The 17,940-nt window shown below is 57.1% G+C and overlaps 1 protein-coding gene across 4 annotated transcripts in view; it reads left to right on the top strand.

Annotated features, from left to right (window-relative positions):
- Nucleotides 1-17,940, top strand: part of PXDN (peroxidasin) — a 63,915-nt gene that overhangs the window by 716 nt on the left and 45,259 nt on the right. The window contains exon 1 of one of the 4 annotated variants that reach the window (XM_019646314.1): nt 6,929-6,966. The exons of the other annotated variants lie outside the window; for them this stretch is intronic. Within the exon in view, the coding sequence (XP_019501859.1) occupies nt 6,944-6,966 (23 nt within the window). The 5' untranslated portion in view covers nt 6,929-6,943. Of the gene's footprint in view, nt 1-6,928; nt 6,967-17,940 lie in introns of those variants that run through there. 4 annotated transcript variants of the gene reach the window in all.

Consider the following 17,940-nt stretch of genomic DNA (forward strand, 5'->3'; position numbering starts at 1 on the left):
CCCCTTCCTGCTGCTCCACCCCATCTTCCTCCCGCCCCTCCCCCGCCGCCTCCGCCTCGTCTCCCTTTTCCAGGAACCTCCTTCGCGCACCTTCAGTGACACGAGGCCGCGCCGCCCCCCAGGTCCCCGCATCCGCCTCGGGTGCCCAGAGCCTCCTGCGCCCCGGGGGCGGGGGGCTCTCTCGGGGTTTCCCTGAGCCCTGAGCGCGCTCGGCGGCCGAGGCTCCGGGACGCACCGCCCGCGGGGCTGGCCCCTGGGGTCTGGGGCAACCGGGGTCCCAGCGGGTTTCCGCCGGGCGAGTCCCCCTCTCGGCTCCTTCCCAGGCGCGCCGCGATCGCGGGTGAGCCCAACTCCGCGGATACTGGGCGCTCCCGTCTGTACCAAGCACCGCGCGCCCCCCTCTCCCCAGAGGCCGAACCCCGTTCCCTGGACGCGGGTGCCCGGGCCCCAAAATGTTGCCCCAACTCGCTGGGGCCCCGAGGGGTGCGGACGCTGCTTTGGTGAGGGACTCGCACAGTCTCTTCAGGCAGGCGTGCGTTTCAGGCGCCGCCTATAGTTCCGCGTCCTACAGCTGCCCTCCGGAATGCCAAAAATAGTTTCCACTTTTCTTGGCCGAGCCCAGGCCTTTTGGCACCGCCGCAGAGCCTGCAGAAGTTGTAAAATTGTGAGTGAACCAGTCAGGAAGTGGGCGGTCAGTGTTCCTACTTTTCAAACAAAGCGCAAAGGCAGACCCTTCTCCGAGTGGTCGTGGGCGCGCGGGCCGCCTCCTGCGGGGTCTTGGGCGGGGATTCTCCGCCCGTGAAACTGTTCCTCGGGGAGAAACGCGGCTTCCCCACCCGCCAGGAGGGCACCAGACGCCGGAGGCGGCCTTCCGATGTGAAAGAGGTTTTCTGGATACGGGTAATTTCATTCTTCAGTGAGTCAGTGGAAAAAACTTGGACCCTGAAGCCGTTTTTCACATCTGGCCAATATCTAATGCTTGTACTGTGCTCTGCCCTCAGATCTTAATTGCTTTTTAAGAAGAGCAATGTTTGAGAGCTTGTAGAACAAAAACGGGCCCTGCACAGAGCCGAGTGTGGCACCGCCAGGGCAGCACAGGCCAGTGACACGATAGCTAACACTGTCGTTTGCAAAATGCTGCCCCTTTCGCTCTCCTGGGTTTCTGCAGTTTTCAGAATGTTCTGCAGTGACCGTGTCATGTGGGCCACCCATTCTGTGACACAGGCAGGGTGACGCCAAGGGACCAAGTCCCGGTAGAACGAAGCAGATCACCGTGACATGGTCATAGCCGCTTCACAACTGTGCAAACCCAGTTCCATGGGAGGAGGTGCCCATCGCTGCCCGTGGGGACACCTGGGCTGGGCAGACTAGTCCCCGTGTGACCAGTGCTGGCTGGGGGCCGTTTCTCTGGTGCCAGTCCCTTGGAGGGCACAAGTGCAGAGGTAGTGGTGATGCACAGGAGGCTTGGGGAGCGGACAGTCCGAAGGGGCGCCCTGGGGAGATGTAGGGCGTGAGCGAAAAGGTCTCTGGGGTCCTGTCCACCTGGGAGGGTGCAGTCATGTTGCAAATTCCGCTCGTGCGGAAATATTTAATTCACTTTCAGCTTTTCTCCCAGGTCTCTGCTCTCATGATATAGTACTACTATTTTCTATGAAAAATTATTTGGTAGAAATTGGAGACTTAAAGTGGCCCCCAAAGTTCGTGCGGCCATCTAACCATCACATCATCCCTTTGCTTTAGCCCCCCCACCCCCTAAGATGGTTGAAGCCAGTGGCTGGAAAGGTCTCCAACCTCCCTCCCTCAGAGTTTCAGGGCGTTGTCCGAGCTTGGCATGACGCTACACTGTTGTGATTCGAGGTTGGGCTTCAGAAAACCATGATCTGAGATCGCCTTGGGATTGAGGTTTGGTGTGACCCCGAGTCAGGCCGACGAAAGCACACGTGTTCTGGAGTGGGGCACCCAGGGCCTGGAGTCCTTCCTCGCCGACCCAGCCTGGAGCACCAGGCATGTGCAGTCGGCTCGGGCGCCTGCGCGTTGAACATCACACTGTGTCCACACTACAGTGGAAGTCTGTCACCACGAGTCAGAGGCTAGCGTTAAAACTGCCTTGCCTTCCTGTTTTGTCATCCCCCACTGGGGTCCTGGCCCTCTGTCCCCCACCCAGCCCCTTTCTGTTCCCTGCAGTGTCCACTGCGAGGCCATGGGAATGCGCTCTTCAAAACTGACACCCACCCCACAGCGCCGGCCACTGCAAAGCCGCTGAGTTCTCCCAGACTGCTGGCCATGTGACAGGAAACGCTGGTGCTGGAGGGGGGGCCTGGCGATGTGGGCTGGGGGGGGGCCTGGAGACTGGCCTCAAAGCAGCGGGGCCCAGGGAGAGTTCCCCCTGCCCTGGGGGCACTGCCTGCCAGCCACACAGCTGTGCCAACACTCCTCACTTTTCTGGTGCCCACTATGTTTGGGCCACATCTGACTCCCGCCTCATGGAGCGCCCGGTGTGCGGGCTGCATGGGCACGGGCACATGGACGCCCGTCGTCAGGCCCATGTCCACACTGGCAAAAGGTCCCAGGGTTTCCGCTTCGTCCCCTGGAGCCTGGCGCCCTGAATCCCGGCTTCCCTGCTCACCCTCCCCAAGCGAGGCTGTCAGGTGAACTTAACTTGGCGCAGGTGGGCTGAGGTAGAAAGGGCGCAGACCCAGCGGGGCGGTCAGAGCGGGCCCTTGACGCGGTCTTCTCTGGGCTCACCGCAAGGCCCCTCCTTCCGGGGAGTTTGGCCACTTCTTGGGGGAGTGACGCAGGGGCTCAGCACCATGAAGGCGGCCTCCCGCCCCACCTGCCACCTGTGCAGGATGCCTGTGCAAGCCGGGACAGCAGCCTGGGGACAGCAGTGCATGTCGGGGCCTTCGGCTTAAGTGAAACAAATCACCACTTTACTTGAAATGCCTGTTGTTATAGGCCACAGGCTTTATTTATCAGAGCTCAGGTGCCGTTGAAAAGTACCATAGGAATATTTTCAAATTACGGAGGTATCAGTATAGCAGTCCGCCTTCTCCATGGGTTTGCTTCCGTGGTTTCAGTTACCCGTGGTCAGCCTCAGTCTGAAAATATTAAATGGAAAATTCCAGAAATCAACTATTCATAAGGTTTAAATTGCACGCTGTTCAGAGCAGCGTGATGAAATCTTCCTCAGTCCCGCTCCGTCCCCCGGGACGTGAGTCACCCTTCTGTCCAGCCTTTTGGCAACTGGCTGCATATGCTTCCCGTCTCCAGCTCTCAGTCATGTGGCAGCGACTGGGCCGTCAGGTCTTCAGGTCTCCCTTATTCCTTTTAACAACGGCCCAGACTGTGATGCGGCAGCTCGGGTCCGCCCAAGAGAAGCCATGCAGAGCCTCCTTTCAGTGACAAGGTGCGTGCAGCCCAGTAAGCTGTTGTGAGACCACATGCCAATCACTTTCATTACAGGATGTGACAGTCGTATCTCATTGTTAGTTACTGTTAACCTCTTACTGGTTTATAAATTAGACTGTGTCATCGGGCTGTATGTCTAGGAGAAAGCAGCACATACATGGTTTGGTTCTGTCTGCGGTTTCAGGCACCCACGGGGGTCTTGGAACCCATGCCCATAGGTCAGGAGCGACGACTAACTTGTCTTTATGAGTATTTCCTTCTACGGCTAAATACCTGGTGGGGCTGTGCCACCAGGGAGGTGTGGGCAGTGAGCTCTAGACGCCGGTGTGCGGAGCTCCGAGGACACCCTGCAGTGTTCCCAGGAAGCCGTGCATGTGACATGGTGGGACATTCCCTCAGGGACTGGACCCCGTGTGGCCACAGCCTTTACTGCTTTACCGTTTGCACACTTGGTTTGAAAGCTGCGTCTGGAAAGTTAGAGGCTCGGCCACGCCACTGTCCATGTCAGAAGCCTTCTTTCCCTCCTTTGTGTCTTCAATGATGGAGGAAATAGTTGTACCGAGAACGCATCCCTCCCTGGGACTGTGAGGCAGACACAGCTCTGACTTCACGCTGGCTTCATCGGGGACCACATGCCATCACGGTGACGCGGCTGAATGCGTCACCTGGCTTTCTCTATTTAGCCCTACCTAGTGACAACTGGCAGCTGTTGGCTTCCCTTCAGAGGGCCACAGAGCAGCAGCAGCGATGTAAATGACTGGGTACATGGTGCACATCCTGGGAGCTGTGTGAACGGACCTGAGTGTCCTGTATCCCCACCCCCCTGGGACCCCGGGGGGACCTGCTGTGGCTGGGGGCAGACTGGGGCCCCGTGCCTCAGGGGAAAACAGGGCGTTCTTATTACAAGAAGTGGGTGTTGTGCAGACCGGACAAGGCTGGCCACCGCGCCCACACCCACTAGGGGTCAACACCAAAAATGTCAACAAAAACAGTGACACGTTCCAGCCCCCGGAGCCAATCTCGTCATCAGCTTGGAAAGGTGATGGACACTGGTGGTTGCACATGCGTCACGGTGCTCCGCCGGCCAAGTGGGCGTGACTTTCCTTCTGACGGGAGATGCCAGGCTCTCGCTTGCGCCCTTGACAACAAGAAACGGAAATAGATGCCGTGGGTGAACGTGCGGGGCCAGCGGGCCCCCGGGGACCCCACAGCCTGAGCCCAGGCCTGGAGCGGGCGCCTGGGCCCTCGGGCCCCCACGGCTGTGCGGACATGCAGAGGCTGCTGGGGTGTCAGACCAGGCCTAACATGTACCATCTCCTCAACTTCACGGGTTTACTGCGCATGTTAATCATGACACCAAAATTGAGATTTACTTGAAAATACCTTTGCGGTGAATTCAGTTTAAAAAGCAGTTACACTTTACTGAATGTGATGCTTACATAGTCACTTCGGTTGTGTTGGGTGTTCTTGGCACTTCCTTGTGGGCCAGTAGCTTGTTGGACGGACCCCGGCCTGTTGACTCACTGAGCTGTGCCTGTCCCACCTGTCACCCCTCGGGTCACTGTCATGGGCGGGTGATGGCTTCTTTGGTGTTTAGAATAGCATCGTTGAGCTTTTCGCAGCAGCAGAATCGTGGCTGAGGAGGTTTGTCTGAGGTGAGATTACTGCTAACTGTACCATCCATAGCTTCAAGTCTTTCTTGAAGTTGATTTTAAAGAATAGAAATCATACTTTTTACCCCCTAGTCACTTGGCTTCCACAGGTCCACACACCTCACAGGCAAATCCCAGGAGACCTCTCCTGTGACGTCACTCAGACGCTAAGTAAGACGGTTGTCTCATGAGTTAATTCTCAGGGTCCCCTTTTCCTGGCTTTGATGTGGGGCAGGTTCTGGTTGTAATTTGTTGATTACTTTATTCTGGAAACTGTTGCCTTTCTCCACTGTTTCCCAGCACCCCTAAGGGGTAGAGAAAGGGGAGAGTGAACACCCAAAAGCTCCACCAGAGATCTGGGGTGAAGAATGGCCAGACTGCCCTCTGTGTGTTCCCAGGGTGCTCCGTGTCCTCCCGTGTGGGGCTTCTTTCAGACCCGCTTTAGTGGCAGCGTGTTTCAGGTCCGACTGTCCGCAGACTGCACTGCAGGTGGGGACCGTGCCCGGGTCCCTCTGCCCAGTCCCTGACGGCTCAGAGCCGCGCGCCCAGCACCCTGTCTGCGGGACCGACTGCTGTGGAGCCGGCGGCTCGGAAGGCCCGGGGGACCCGCCCTGCAGGGCCCTCAGCCCTTGTTCTGCAGCGAGGGCTGAAGTAGAAGCTTAGCTGTCGATTGTCCTGTTTTTTACCTTTGCCTGGGAGAATTTTCATTTAAGAAAAAGAAACGCCTTATTGAGGCATAGTTAACACTTGGAAAGGTGCGATGTTTACAGCGTGCTGTTGGGAAGCTCTGATGTCTTTTCTGTGAAGCCCTGGCCAGCCAGGGTCAGGAGGGTCCTTGTCCTGAGGGTCCCCTGCCTCCGCCCACCAGGGGTTTGGTCTTTGTTCTCTTCCCTGGAATGTCTTTGTCTGGTGTCTGCTCTCAGGAGAAGCCGGCCTCAGACAGGGTCCAGGAGCCCGTTTTGGGAGAGCTGGCAAAACCTGCTGGTTTTAGCTCCCCCAGGGCCAGGGGCACGTCCCCGTGAAGCCCCCCGCTGGGGTCTGTCTTTGTGGGAAGAGATCCAACTGCAAGTTCACTTTCTTAGTGAATCAGGGCTGCTGTGCCAGCTCCGGAGTGAGCAGTGGCCGACTGTCCACAGGGAGCCTGCCCGTAAAACCCAGTTGTCTGCATGTCGTGAAGTTCTTCCTCTCGCTCCTGAGTACCCGGGACTGTGGCGCTGTCACCTGTCTGGTTCCTCCGCTGTCACCTGTCTGGTTCCTCCTGTCAGAAAGCTGTCCTCCGCTTTATTGCTCTTTGCAAAACCCCATGTCTGGACTCAGTGGCTCCTGCCTTTTGTTGCCCTGTTTCCGGGTTGCTGGCGTGTGCTCTGTTCTCCGTCTTCCACGCTCGTCCCGTTGGCTGTTCCGGTCGCCTGCGCAGGGGCGCCGGTCAGGACTGAGCCGAGCACGCAGACCCCGGCCCGGCTCTCTCTGCCTCCTCGGCCCGTCGGTGTCTGTGCCCCGTTAGTTCTGGGGCCTCTTCTCTCCGGGCAGAGACCTCGTTCGTTTTCAGTTGCAGGCGTTGTGTCCACAGCTGTTCCACATACAGCCTTGAAAATGGTGGTTTCGTGCATCTTGCCAGCTTCTTCATTGTCTCAGGCGGGAGGGGACTTATTTCATCTTGTTCAGAAGCGGAAGTACCACCCACTTTTTTTTTGGTAATTTTTGAAAACCTTTTCATTCTTCCGCAGCAAAGTTTGGTAAAATGTGAGTAAGGATTAGAATAAAACGATGACGGCTCACATGCCCACGTCAGAGCTGAGGACAGTTAAGCTTCTGCACGCTGGCCCTCCATTGGCCTTTGGGACGCTGCCAGGGTGGTTTTCAGCTGCTGTCAGAAACGTCCCATGTCTCCGTGGATTGAAACAACGTGAGTTCCTGCCTCGCCCTCGGAATCCACGGCCGAGGCTCTGGGACAGGCAGCTGTCACTGGAGCTCTCTGTCATTGGAGGCTCTGCTGGTAGCTGGTAGCTGGTCAGCTGGCCATGGCCGGAGGCTGCCTGCTTTGCAGCTGCCTGCTTTGCAGCTGACCTGCGTGCGGGACAAGGCTGAGCTGTCCGTCCGGAGCCGGTTCATGGCTGCCTTCCACCAGCAAAGGCAGAGGGCAGTCAGGACAAGCCCATATCGTCACCACCGGGCCCTTTAGGAGAAGGGCTGAAGCTGTGGCTCGGGAACCCAGGCTCTGGCCATCCTGTCGCTCTGCCACCCTCAGTCCCTGGCCTGCCAGGCTGTCACTGAAGAGGAAAGGGGGAGGNGTCACCCCACCCATCCATCCATCTCCCTTGGATTACATGACTACCCACCCATCCATCATGCGTCCACCATCCACCCACCTGTGCACCTCCCCCCCGCTGTGGCTCGGGAACCCAGGCTCTGGCCATCCTGTCGCTCTGCCACCCTCAGTCCCTGGCCTGCCAGGCTGTCACTGAAGAGGAAAGGGGGAGGAACAGGGGAAGGCTCAGGGCTCCAGACCACCCAGAGGTGACGCACTCCTGCTGCTGGCAGCTCGGCAGGCACAGGGCACCTGCCCCGACCTGGGTGCTGGGGCTCTGGGGAAGTGCCCAGGACGGGACGTGACATCTGAGCAGCCCACTGGCCACGGCCACAGCGTGCTGGACTCCCGTGCGTGACGCCCGTGCTCTCGGACCCATCCGCGGTTCGTTTCCCCTGCGTGCTCGTTGTGCCTCTAGCCCGGGGCTCTGCGAGCCACTGTGTGTGTGGCTGTCCCCACTGGAGGGTGGTCCTCCCCCCCCCCACCCTGCCTCAGGCAGCGCCTGCTGTGGGCGCTGGATGCCGTCACAGGAAACCCAGCTTGCCAAGAGCTCCCCTTCCAACAGGAAGAATTCTGTCACTCGGGCACTGAGATTTATTTATCCTCCACAGGGAGCCGCCCGGTGTGGTGATCTGCAGGGACCGTCAGGCAGGGGCTGTCAGGCGGCCTCAGGGACTGTCACTCACGGTCACTTCAAGGCACGGGCAGGCCTGGGGTGCCGGGTCTTATAAGTGCAGACGGGCAGACTGAGGCTGTGAGGGGCAGGGAGGAGAACCCAAGAGGAGCCCTTAGTCCTGGGCTGGGATCACAGCTGCTGGGAACCGGGAATCGCCGTGTTTCAGGATGTGCCCGAGCTCGTGCCACCTACATGTTGGGATGGGCCGCCCATCCAGGAGTGTGCCTGATGGCCCGAGCATCCCGTCCTTCCTGTGCGCTTCCCGTAATTCCAACGTTGTACGAAGCCTGCCCCCCCCCAACCCCCCGCACCCCCAGCCACAGGCTTTCACCTCTCGCAGGCGGGCTGTGTGTGGGTGCAGGGCTGTGGAAAGCCGCCCTCTGCCTGCCCCCCCAGCTGCAGCCCCCTTACCCGCTTGTTTGCACCGCCCTGTTTGTTTTTCTTTTACAACATACTTTAAAATTATTCTTATGCAAGTTGTGCATGTTCATGGTAGAAAATGTGAAAATACAGATAAATGCAACAGAACAAATTACTCACATTCTCTTTAGAGGAAACTGTTAATGTGGTCAGATGCACACATACATACCGTCTGCGCATGCTGTGTACACAGAAATGTTAGTATGTCTGAGGGTGCACCTATATCTGCATCCACCAGTCTAGCAATCATTATCTGTCTATCACCTATCGTCTGTCTATTGTCATCTATCATCTATCTGTGTATCTATGTATCTGTGTATCTATATCTACCTATCATCTATGTATCTACAAGTATTTATCTTTTATCTATATCTATCTGTCTATCTATCTATATATGTATCTTTGTATCTAACTACCTATCTATATACGAGTACTTCTTAAAAAACTGGTCACGATTGACAGCCTGTGCTGCACAGTGCACGTTTTAAACTCTGCTGACACATTGTGGCCCTGTGTCTGTGCATTAATTAGAATTCTGCACTATCATTGTTAATGGCCTCATAGTACATATTTGTTTAGAATTGCAATTTTATTTAACCAAATTCTTCTTATGGGTCATTTCCTAGTTTGCATTTTTCTGCTACTATAAACACCTCCAAAATGCTATGGGTTGCAAATTTCTTGGATTGCTTGAGGGCACGCTTCTGTAATCTGCACTGGAAGCCACAGTGTGATGTGTTGGAGGCTGACCTTGGGATGGGGGGTGTCCAGCCCTATACTTAGAGATCTGCGCCCAAAGCCTGACTGAGGGCTGAGGCAGGCAGCCTGGGGGCCTGCAGCAGGCCGGGGGCGGGCAGCTGGGCCCTGGGACCCTGGCTCTGTGCTTTCGTGTTGTGCGCCCTTGTGCAAGTCATGTCAAGCCTCCCGGTTCCCATCTGTAGGGGCACTTTAAGGACTAACGAAGGATGTATGCTCGCTCGTATGTAAGCCGCCTCGCCCAGAGCCTGGCACAGTGGGAGCTGCTGTTTTTTCGCCACGATCTGCATGTGCTGAGTCATGCTGGTTTAGATGTGCGCGGCAGAGGGGAAGGGTGGCAGGGACGGCCTCGCGGGAGGGCTGCGGTGGGCCGTTTCTCCTGGGGCAGTGCAGCTATGAGCTCACAGGGCGTGACTGTTCTGTTATTTCGTGCGCTGACTTTTAATCGAAGCGGATCCTTGCGATGCAAACAGGAAATACCACTAAGAATTTTCTTTTTTTTTTCTTTTAAAGATTTTTTTTTTTAAATTGGGGAATTGGGGGATGGGAACAGCGCTGGGGAATTGGGGGAAGGGGAACAGACAAGTTGCTGTCCTTTTGTTCTTCAGTCTAGTTGTGGAGGACGTTGCTTCACTGGCCCAAGTTGGCACCATCATTGCGCTCTTCCCGGGCGAGGCAGAGCAGTCGCCAGCTTCTGGACAGCAGCTCACGCTGGCTGCTGGCTACACACGGTAGCCCATGGCAACCCACTGCCACAGGGGCTGCAGCCTACACCGTTGTCAGCGACTCACAGGCAGCCCAGCTCCAGGTTGAGCTGTTGTTCAGCATCTTAGCTGCAGAGGGCAGTGTCACTGGCCCTCATATGTGGGATCCGAACCGGGGCCCTCTGGCATCCCAAGCCAGCTCTTAACCAACGTGCCACTCGGCGGTCCCACTAAGAATTTTCAGTGCATTTTAGAGACGCAGTTTTCCTTAACAGGCCAAACCCAAATGTGTAAGAAGCGTCTGTTTTCCTCCTGAGGACAGCACCTGCGAGGCGCAGGGAGGGGACCCAGGAAATGTTGCAGAATTCTGCTTTCCTTTCTCTTCCCAGCTTTTCTAAAACGCCGCCTGGCAGAGATCGAATGTTAACTATTTGCTAAGAATTACAGACAATAGAAACGGAAATTCAGCTACTCTAAGTAAACAGAAGGCTGACATTGGTAAAGATGGGAAGATTTTGACTTTCCAGTGATGGGAGGTCTTAGATTAGTATTTTCTCCTTCCGTGGACTAAAACAACACTGTCACGGCTCTCAGGCAGGACGCCTCTTTACTCAGAAATGTTGTGGAAGGAAACATGATAGTAGACAAATGTGAGCGTGTGTGTTTGTTTCACCAGTGGGACAAGGGCTGTGGCTTATCCGAAGTTCTTGCTAAATTTATGCTGTTTATCCTGGTCACAGCTTCCTTTACGGAAAGAGAGCCTAGATTAGGCTTGTCGCTTCCTGGACTGAAACAATATTTCTAAAAATCTGTAACCAGCTGAGGAGTGTTTTAACTTTTAAAAATAGCAATTAGAGTGGATACAGTTGGTCCTCATTGTTAACTTACTCAGACCTGTGGGATATTTGTGTTGGCATGGCAACAGGAGGCTAAACATTAATCTCGAGCATTTTTTTTTCTTGTGTGTGCCTTTTGTTGTCTACTTTTCTTAGGTTAGTGCGTGTGTCACCCCACCCATCCATCCATCTCCCTTGGATTACATGACTACCCACCCATCCATCATGCGTCCACCATCCACCCACCTGTGCACCTCCCCCCCCAGTTCTGTCCATCTGCCCACCTGTCTGTCTCCCTCCCTGCCTCATTACTGGAATTCTGGTTAAGTGTCCAGCACGGGGCTGGACACCCAGACCCTGCTGCTGGGTTGCTCACTGTCCAGAAAGGGCCAGGCTGTGAGGCACACCCAGGGGGCAGGCAGCCCCGTCACAGTCGGGCGCCTCTGCCCTGACAGCCTGCTGCTTCCTGCCGTCCTCAGGGTGGGGAGGGCACTGGAAGCCACAGAGAAAACACGAGATGCTGGAGATAAACCTGGTCATCGCACACCGGGGTGCTGCCTGGAGGCCTCTCGTTTTCTGTCTGGACAGGGCAGCGTGACCGCAGGAACTCTGAGGCGGTAACGTGGAGTCACCTTAGTCACCGTGCAGAGGGCCACCTGGAGGGACGGCCTGGCTGTGTTCTCTCTAGGGCTCCTCTTGTATTTCCTTCCTCAGGAGCCTTCCCTGACGGGCCAGCCCAGACACATTGTGTCTGCCGTCTGTCCACAGCTGTCCTGGCTTCTGATCCTTTCCGATTGACGAAACTCTCTTTTAGCCCTTTGAGAAGGGTTTTCTTTGAAAGTTAAGTTGGGCTGCACTTGTTGTCTTCCTGAAAACGTCAGTTCTGGGTGTAGGCGGCCGCTGGACGTGCCAGTCTGTTGGGAAGACTCGTATCTGTTGATTCCATTTTATGACCCATTTCCTCAGGGGAGGTAATTACACACAATCAGTCTGATTGAGGCCTTTAGAAAAACGAGCCCAAATCAATGTTTTGGTGGAGCCTGAAAGCGGTGGCTTCTGCTTGGCGGGTGCTGCGGTGTGACTGGCGGCCGGGGCTGTCCTGGGTGTGCACCTGGCGGAGGCAGGTACCCCTGTGCTTTGCTTCAGGAGCCCATCGGGCCCTCTGCAGGGAGAGCCTCAGTTACCCTGCTCAGTCCAAACTGTAATATTTATGGTGCCGAGCAGGCACATCCCAGTCTGCCTGTGCCCTGGGCTGGGCTATTCCGTGTGTCGCGCTGGCTGGGTCACAGCACCCAGATACCTGGCCAGATATTATTCTGGAAGCTTCTGTGAAGGTGTTTTTGGGTGAGATCAGTACTTGCATCCCCCACCCCCGTGTGGGTGGCCCCATCTGATCCGTGGGAACTGATCACCAGAACACTCACCCACCCCCGCCCCTGCAGGAGGAAGTCTGCCTCTGGGGCCTCAGGGACGTAACAAGGGTCCCGCCTGCCGCCCACCCTGCAGATGTGGGACTTACCAGCCTGAGCCATGCAAGCCAGTCCTTAAAGGAAGCCACTTTCTTGTTCACCCCCCACCCCCCGCCCTCTTGGGGGGACCCTGACTGATGCTGGGTCCCTGTTGATGGACACGTGGCCCTGGTCTGCCCAGCCACAGGGCTCAGGCCTGGGCCGTTGTGCTGGCCAGTTCCTTTTGGGCTGGCTTGACCCAGTCAGATGTCTCTGGGGAACTGGAACTAGAGAAGATTGAGGGGACAAGCGGCGGGAGCTGACAGCCACAGGTGGGCGAGGCTTAGAAAGGCTCCAGAAGGGCCAGGAAAGCCCTGTGAGGGGCGTGGACACCCAGACGCCGGGCAGGCACGTGTGGCCCTGGGCAGACGCAGAGGGGGTCAGAGCCTGCAGCTATCTCGGGTCCTGTTCAGCAATGCAAGCTGTTCAATCAGTTACATTCCTTGAGCCCCAAATAGTCCAGAAAGTCACTTGATTACTTTGTTTTAAAACATAAAAAAAGGGGAAAAACACCTTTTACTTGTTATTGTGTACATGAGATCATTCATTTAAAAAGGCCTTGAAGGCACATTGAGGAAAAGAAAACCATGTGAACCCCACAGCCCGTAATCCGTGGGGCACAGAAGCTGTTTCCCTGTCACCTGTGTGCCGTTTCGGTCACTCACCAGCTTCCGTGCGGGGCCACCCACACCCCGACCCTGTGCGTCTCCTGTGAGCTGAGCCCACAGCCGCTGAGGAGCTCTTAGCTGGGCCCGTGTCGCTGTCCCCCCGCCACCCCAGGCCAGGGTGGCCATTTTCTGTGACCCTGGGCATTGGTCGTCATGACGCCCTGAGCGCCTGCTGTTCGCTCCACTTTCCAGATGAGATGAGTCAGGGCTGCAGGTCAGCTGCGCCCCCAGCCCTCCAGGGGGCGAGGCAGGGCCACGGGGCAGGCACCGCGCACACTCAGCACCACGCGGCGGCCTCCGTGGGCACTTTTCATGGCTCACCTGCTCCGTGCGTGGCCGCACTCCTAACGCAGGCTTTGCAGCCTGGAGAGGTGGAGGGTCCGTGTAAGAGCGTGTGTGGTGTGGGGAGGGACCTCGACCGGCACTGAATCTGCCTGAGTGGACCCCTCCCATGGGGCATTGTCAGAGGGCTCGCTCTGCACCCCGCCGCACCCTGCCTCGGGCTGGACCCGCTGCCGCCCAGGCGGCCCCGTCACGCACCTTCTGTGCTCACTTTGCTACTGTGGGTTTGGGGCCCGGGGGACGCACGTGGGCTCGCTGACTGTTGGGAACAAGGTGGTGTGAAGAATAGACGTACGCTGTGAGGATGTCACTCAGCCCAGGCGCCCGGGCCTCTGCGGCCCGCGAGGTGTTCATGGACGGAAACGTGCAGGCTCGGCCTGGGCTTGGAAGTCTGAGTCGATTTGATCTGTCAAGTGTGTGGGAGAGCCGCCCACTAGCTGTGGGAACCGTCTGGCGCCGTGGCTGGTCGTAGGGTGCTTGGGGGCGTGAGTGCAGGAACCCTGGGTACGCGACGTGGGCCTTTACCCGCAGGATGGAGGCCGGTGGGCGCAAGAGGGAGCCTTAAACGCTGTGAGTGGAGAAACGGGGGCTTCGGGGCGGGGACCTCGTGCCGACAGCTAGGTGCCAAGCCCGGGTGGTGGGTGCGCCGCAGTGGTTGACGACTGTTTCCAGCACAGGGTGAGTGGGGCCCGAGAGCCAGAGGAACCGGGGGAGAACGTCTGCTATGAGACGAGTTTATGGAAGGGTATCTGATGTTCACGGTCAGCGTTTAGATAACTCAACGAGGGGCTTGTGAGTGAGCAACCGGTATTGACCTCGAATACTGATGTTGCATAGCAGGCTAGTAATCTAGTTATTTTCTCTCTAAACAAGAGAAATATATTCCTTTCAACTAAATATTTGTTTTTCAGTTTTACTTTTCATTTCATCCATATTTAGTAGGTATCTAAAAGATAAGAACACCTTCAAAAAATAACCACAGTATTGCATCTAGACACTTAACATGTTAACATCATCTCGCCAATGTCTCACCTTCCCCAGTCCTCCTGTGTGTGTGTGCGCGCGCGCGCGTGCATGTGAGTGTGTGTGTGTGTGTGTGTGTGTGTGTGGTGTGCGTGTGTGGTGTGTGGGTGTGGGTGTGTGTGTGCGTGCATGTGAGTGTGTGTGTGGTATGTGTGCGTGAGTGTGTGTGTGTGTGTGTGTGTGTGTGTGTGGGTGTGCGTGTGTGTGTACACGGGCGTGTGTGGGACCTACGAATGGTTGGTTTGAGGTCAGGATCCATCTACACAGGGTGTTTGGTTAACTCGTCACATAGCTTTTTACAATCTGCTGTTCTCCACATTTTATTTGTTAAAAAGGATAACAGGTCACATGTCCCGGAGGATCTCCCACGCTTCGACTTGGTGCCATCTGCTGTGTGTGACGTGACTCTGCCCCTGTCTTCCTGGTCGTGACATCCAGGCGAGGGTCTGCCTCGTAGGTGGTGCCCTGCGCTCCGTGGATAGCTGGGGATGCGGCCTCGGTTCCTCCATGTTTGGTGACATTCTCGTTGGTGGGTCTTTGCTTTCCGCTCCCTGAGATGCGCTCCAGCCCTTCAACAAATGCCTCCCAGCACCACTGGTCGCCGCCCTGGCGACCCAGTTCGAGTCCTGTGATGCCTTTCGCAGGAGGCTTTCTCCTGTGAGTCAGAACTTCCCGGCACCGACATCTTGGCAACTTGAGGCTCAGCGTTTCTCCCATCGGGTAAATGAGACGAGCTGCTGTCTTATTTCCACAGCAGTTTACACAGATTCAGGGGCGTGGCGGCAGTCTTTTTGTTTATGTGTAGAACCCATTGTCCTTGGTGACATGGTTTCCGGGCAGGAAGAGCCGTGGAGGGCAGGGAAACGTGGCCGCGGGCGAACAGGGGTCCACAGGGCTCTGAACAAAGGGGACTGAATGCATGCGGACAGCTGTGGAATCTGCACCGTCAGACTTTCCACTGGGCGGCTGGCATGAACCTGTGGGGGCAGGAACGCCCCCGCCAGGCACCCTCCTCTGCCCCGTAGTGGCTCACAGCCATGTTTTCTGGAGAAGAAACGTGGAATGGTGTTATTAGCATTTTACGGGAAGTGGCTCTATTTAAGTCATATTAGTCTTTCCAACAATGCGTGTCAGCCAAGTGGAGACTGGGGCGTGCTGAGCACGGCTGTGACTTTTCAGAGTGGGTGAAGGGACCGTTGGGAGTGTCTCCAAGGAAGAAGAGGGTCTCAAGGACGTGGAGACCAGGCCTGGGCACGAGGCTGGGTGTACTGTCTTAGTTGCCCTGTTGGGCTGTGTGATTCCAGACCAGTCAGCTCACTTCTCTGAACCTGTCCCCGCAGGTGACATGACGGGGCACCACGCTGTGTGAGTGGGAGGTGGCCTGTTCCTAAGGTGGTCCCCGCACTCTGCACAGAAGGCGGACCCCCTCCTTCTTAAGAGCATCCTGTGCTGCCCCTGCCCATTGTCTCCTGGCTCCGAACCCTCTTACTTGTCCGCTTCCTGCCGGGCTCACCTCACGTCACCTCCTCACAGCAGTCCTTGTCACCTTTTTTGTGCACAAGCGCAGTGAGGCTCAGGTCTAGACGTTTGTCCAGGGTTCACACAACCAGCGAAGTGCAGAGGCCGGTCTGCGCTCTTCCCGGTGGCACGTCACCTGCCTGCTGCCACAGCAGGAAGGATGGACAGCCCCCGACATGGAGACGGCGCGCGTGCCTGGGGCACGTGTGTGTGTGCACACTCACACACGGGCACGTCCTGGCTGGGAGGCTCCCTTAGTGGGGGTCGGCCAGGCGTGAATCCTCTGGGCCTGCCCCGGTGTGTCCCCGGCTGGTGACACCGTGGCCTGTCTGGCTTCCAGAGGCCAGGCCGACAGGACGGGGGCCGTCGTGTATCCATGAGGCCCGAGGTGTTGCAGGCGTGGGAGGTGCGGCTCCCGCCTGCAGCAGGACGGTGACACACACACCCGAGCAGCGGGAGGCCGTTCCCACGGCCATGGCCGGACCCTTGGCACAGCCTGCTGGGAACCTGCCCGTTCACTTGCTGTTTCTAATTAGAGCGACTTCAGCCTGTTGCGTTTTCACTGACACACTCAGCTGGAAGGAATGGATTTCACGCTCGTCCCTGCAGTGGTTTCTGCTTCTCTGTTTGCTCAGAAGACCCAGTGGGGCCCTGCCTCCGATGACACGGTGTCCTCGGGTTAACCCCACACACTGGGCTTTCCGGGACAGAGGAAACGCCTTGGGAAAAGGATGGTGTGCACTTGTGTCTTTCCCCTTGGAAAGCAGGAAAATGCTGGTGGTGTTACTTTAACCACAGTCCCAGGGTCCACGCTGTCCTTTACAAGGCACAGGGAGGGTGTCCCAGGGACTGGCTGCGTTCTCACGTGCCCTGAAACGTGCAGCCCAGAAGCAGGTTATTCTCCCAGACAGAGGGGCGAGCCCCAGTGCCGCCAGCACCCTCGTCCACAGCCCGACCCGAGGGCCCACGTGGCCCCGCCTGGGCTTGTCTGGTCCGCGAGTCAGGCGTTAGGCTTGAAAAAGTCAGGAGAAGAGGGCTGTTTCCTGACGTATAGTGTTTTGAATGGCACGCTGCGGTGCCGTGGGCAGTGTCTCTGGTGGAGCCCAGCACACCCACTGTCCAGTGTGACCGTAGCTGCCGTGACCGTCCAGTGGTCACCTCAGAGACCATGTGGCTGCAGAGCCAGGAGCCTCCTGCTGGCTGCACCCTGGGGGATAGCTGGCTGCACCCTGCTGCACGGGGTGTCGATCAAGAAGGTGTAGCAGGCAGCGTCCTTGGCTTCTTGGTGCTGAACTTCAAGATGCGGAGACAACAGACTAGAACTTTGGGCAGGTGTGTCCCAGGCCCCTGCATGCCTCTTTAGTCCGTGTGGCCTGTTTGGGATCTGAGATCCTGGGTGAATGGTAGACGTAGCAGAGAACTCAGCCGCCCCGAGGGAAACGCAGTTCCACGTGGCCCAGGCGGCCTCATGCTGGCCCTGGGCTCACAGAGGCCCAGTTCCATCCTAGGTCCACCCTTGCTCTTCCAGGGGACCCTGTCCGATGGCCCAGCTCCTCTGAAGGCTCATGAGAGAAAAGCTGGGTGACATTCAGCCAAGAGCCCAATGCCCGCGTCTTCTCAGCGCCGTCCTGTCCTGTCCCTGTCGTGTCCTTGTCGTCACATCCGTCCTGTATTGTTCCCGTTGTCACAGCCGTCCTGTCATGTCCCCGTTGTCACAGCCGTCCTGTCGTGTCCCTGTCGTCACAGCCGTCCTGTCATGTCCCCGTTGTCACAGCCGGCTTGTCGTGTTCTGAGCTCTACATGCAGAGGCGTCAGGCTTGGACCCCAGGAGGCAGCTGAGCAGGGCTGCTGGCCGTGCCTGGTGGTGTCGGTGGGGGTGCAGTAATTGACCCTTGTCCACAGATGTCTGGTCCCCTGTGACGCCCGTGCTCAGGGCCTGGCCTCTGACCCACTCACGTGCTTTCCATGTGACACGCTGCCTTTTTCTTTGCTGACTACATCTTTGGTTTTGTTTTTTAAAAATTTTAGCAACTTGGATAGAGAAGGTGAGTGTGTGGCCATCATATGCCCAAGAGGATTATTAGCAAATCCTGAGCACGGGTCAGGGTCCAGAGGGACCTC

This window comes from Hipposideros armiger, unplaced genomic scaffold, assembly GCF_001890085.2.
Source record: "Hipposideros armiger isolate ML-2016 unplaced genomic scaffold, ASM189008v1 scaffold_100, whole genome shotgun sequence".
Classification (NCBI taxonomy): domain Eukaryota; kingdom Metazoa; phylum Chordata; class Mammalia; order Chiroptera; family Hipposideridae; genus Hipposideros; species Hipposideros armiger.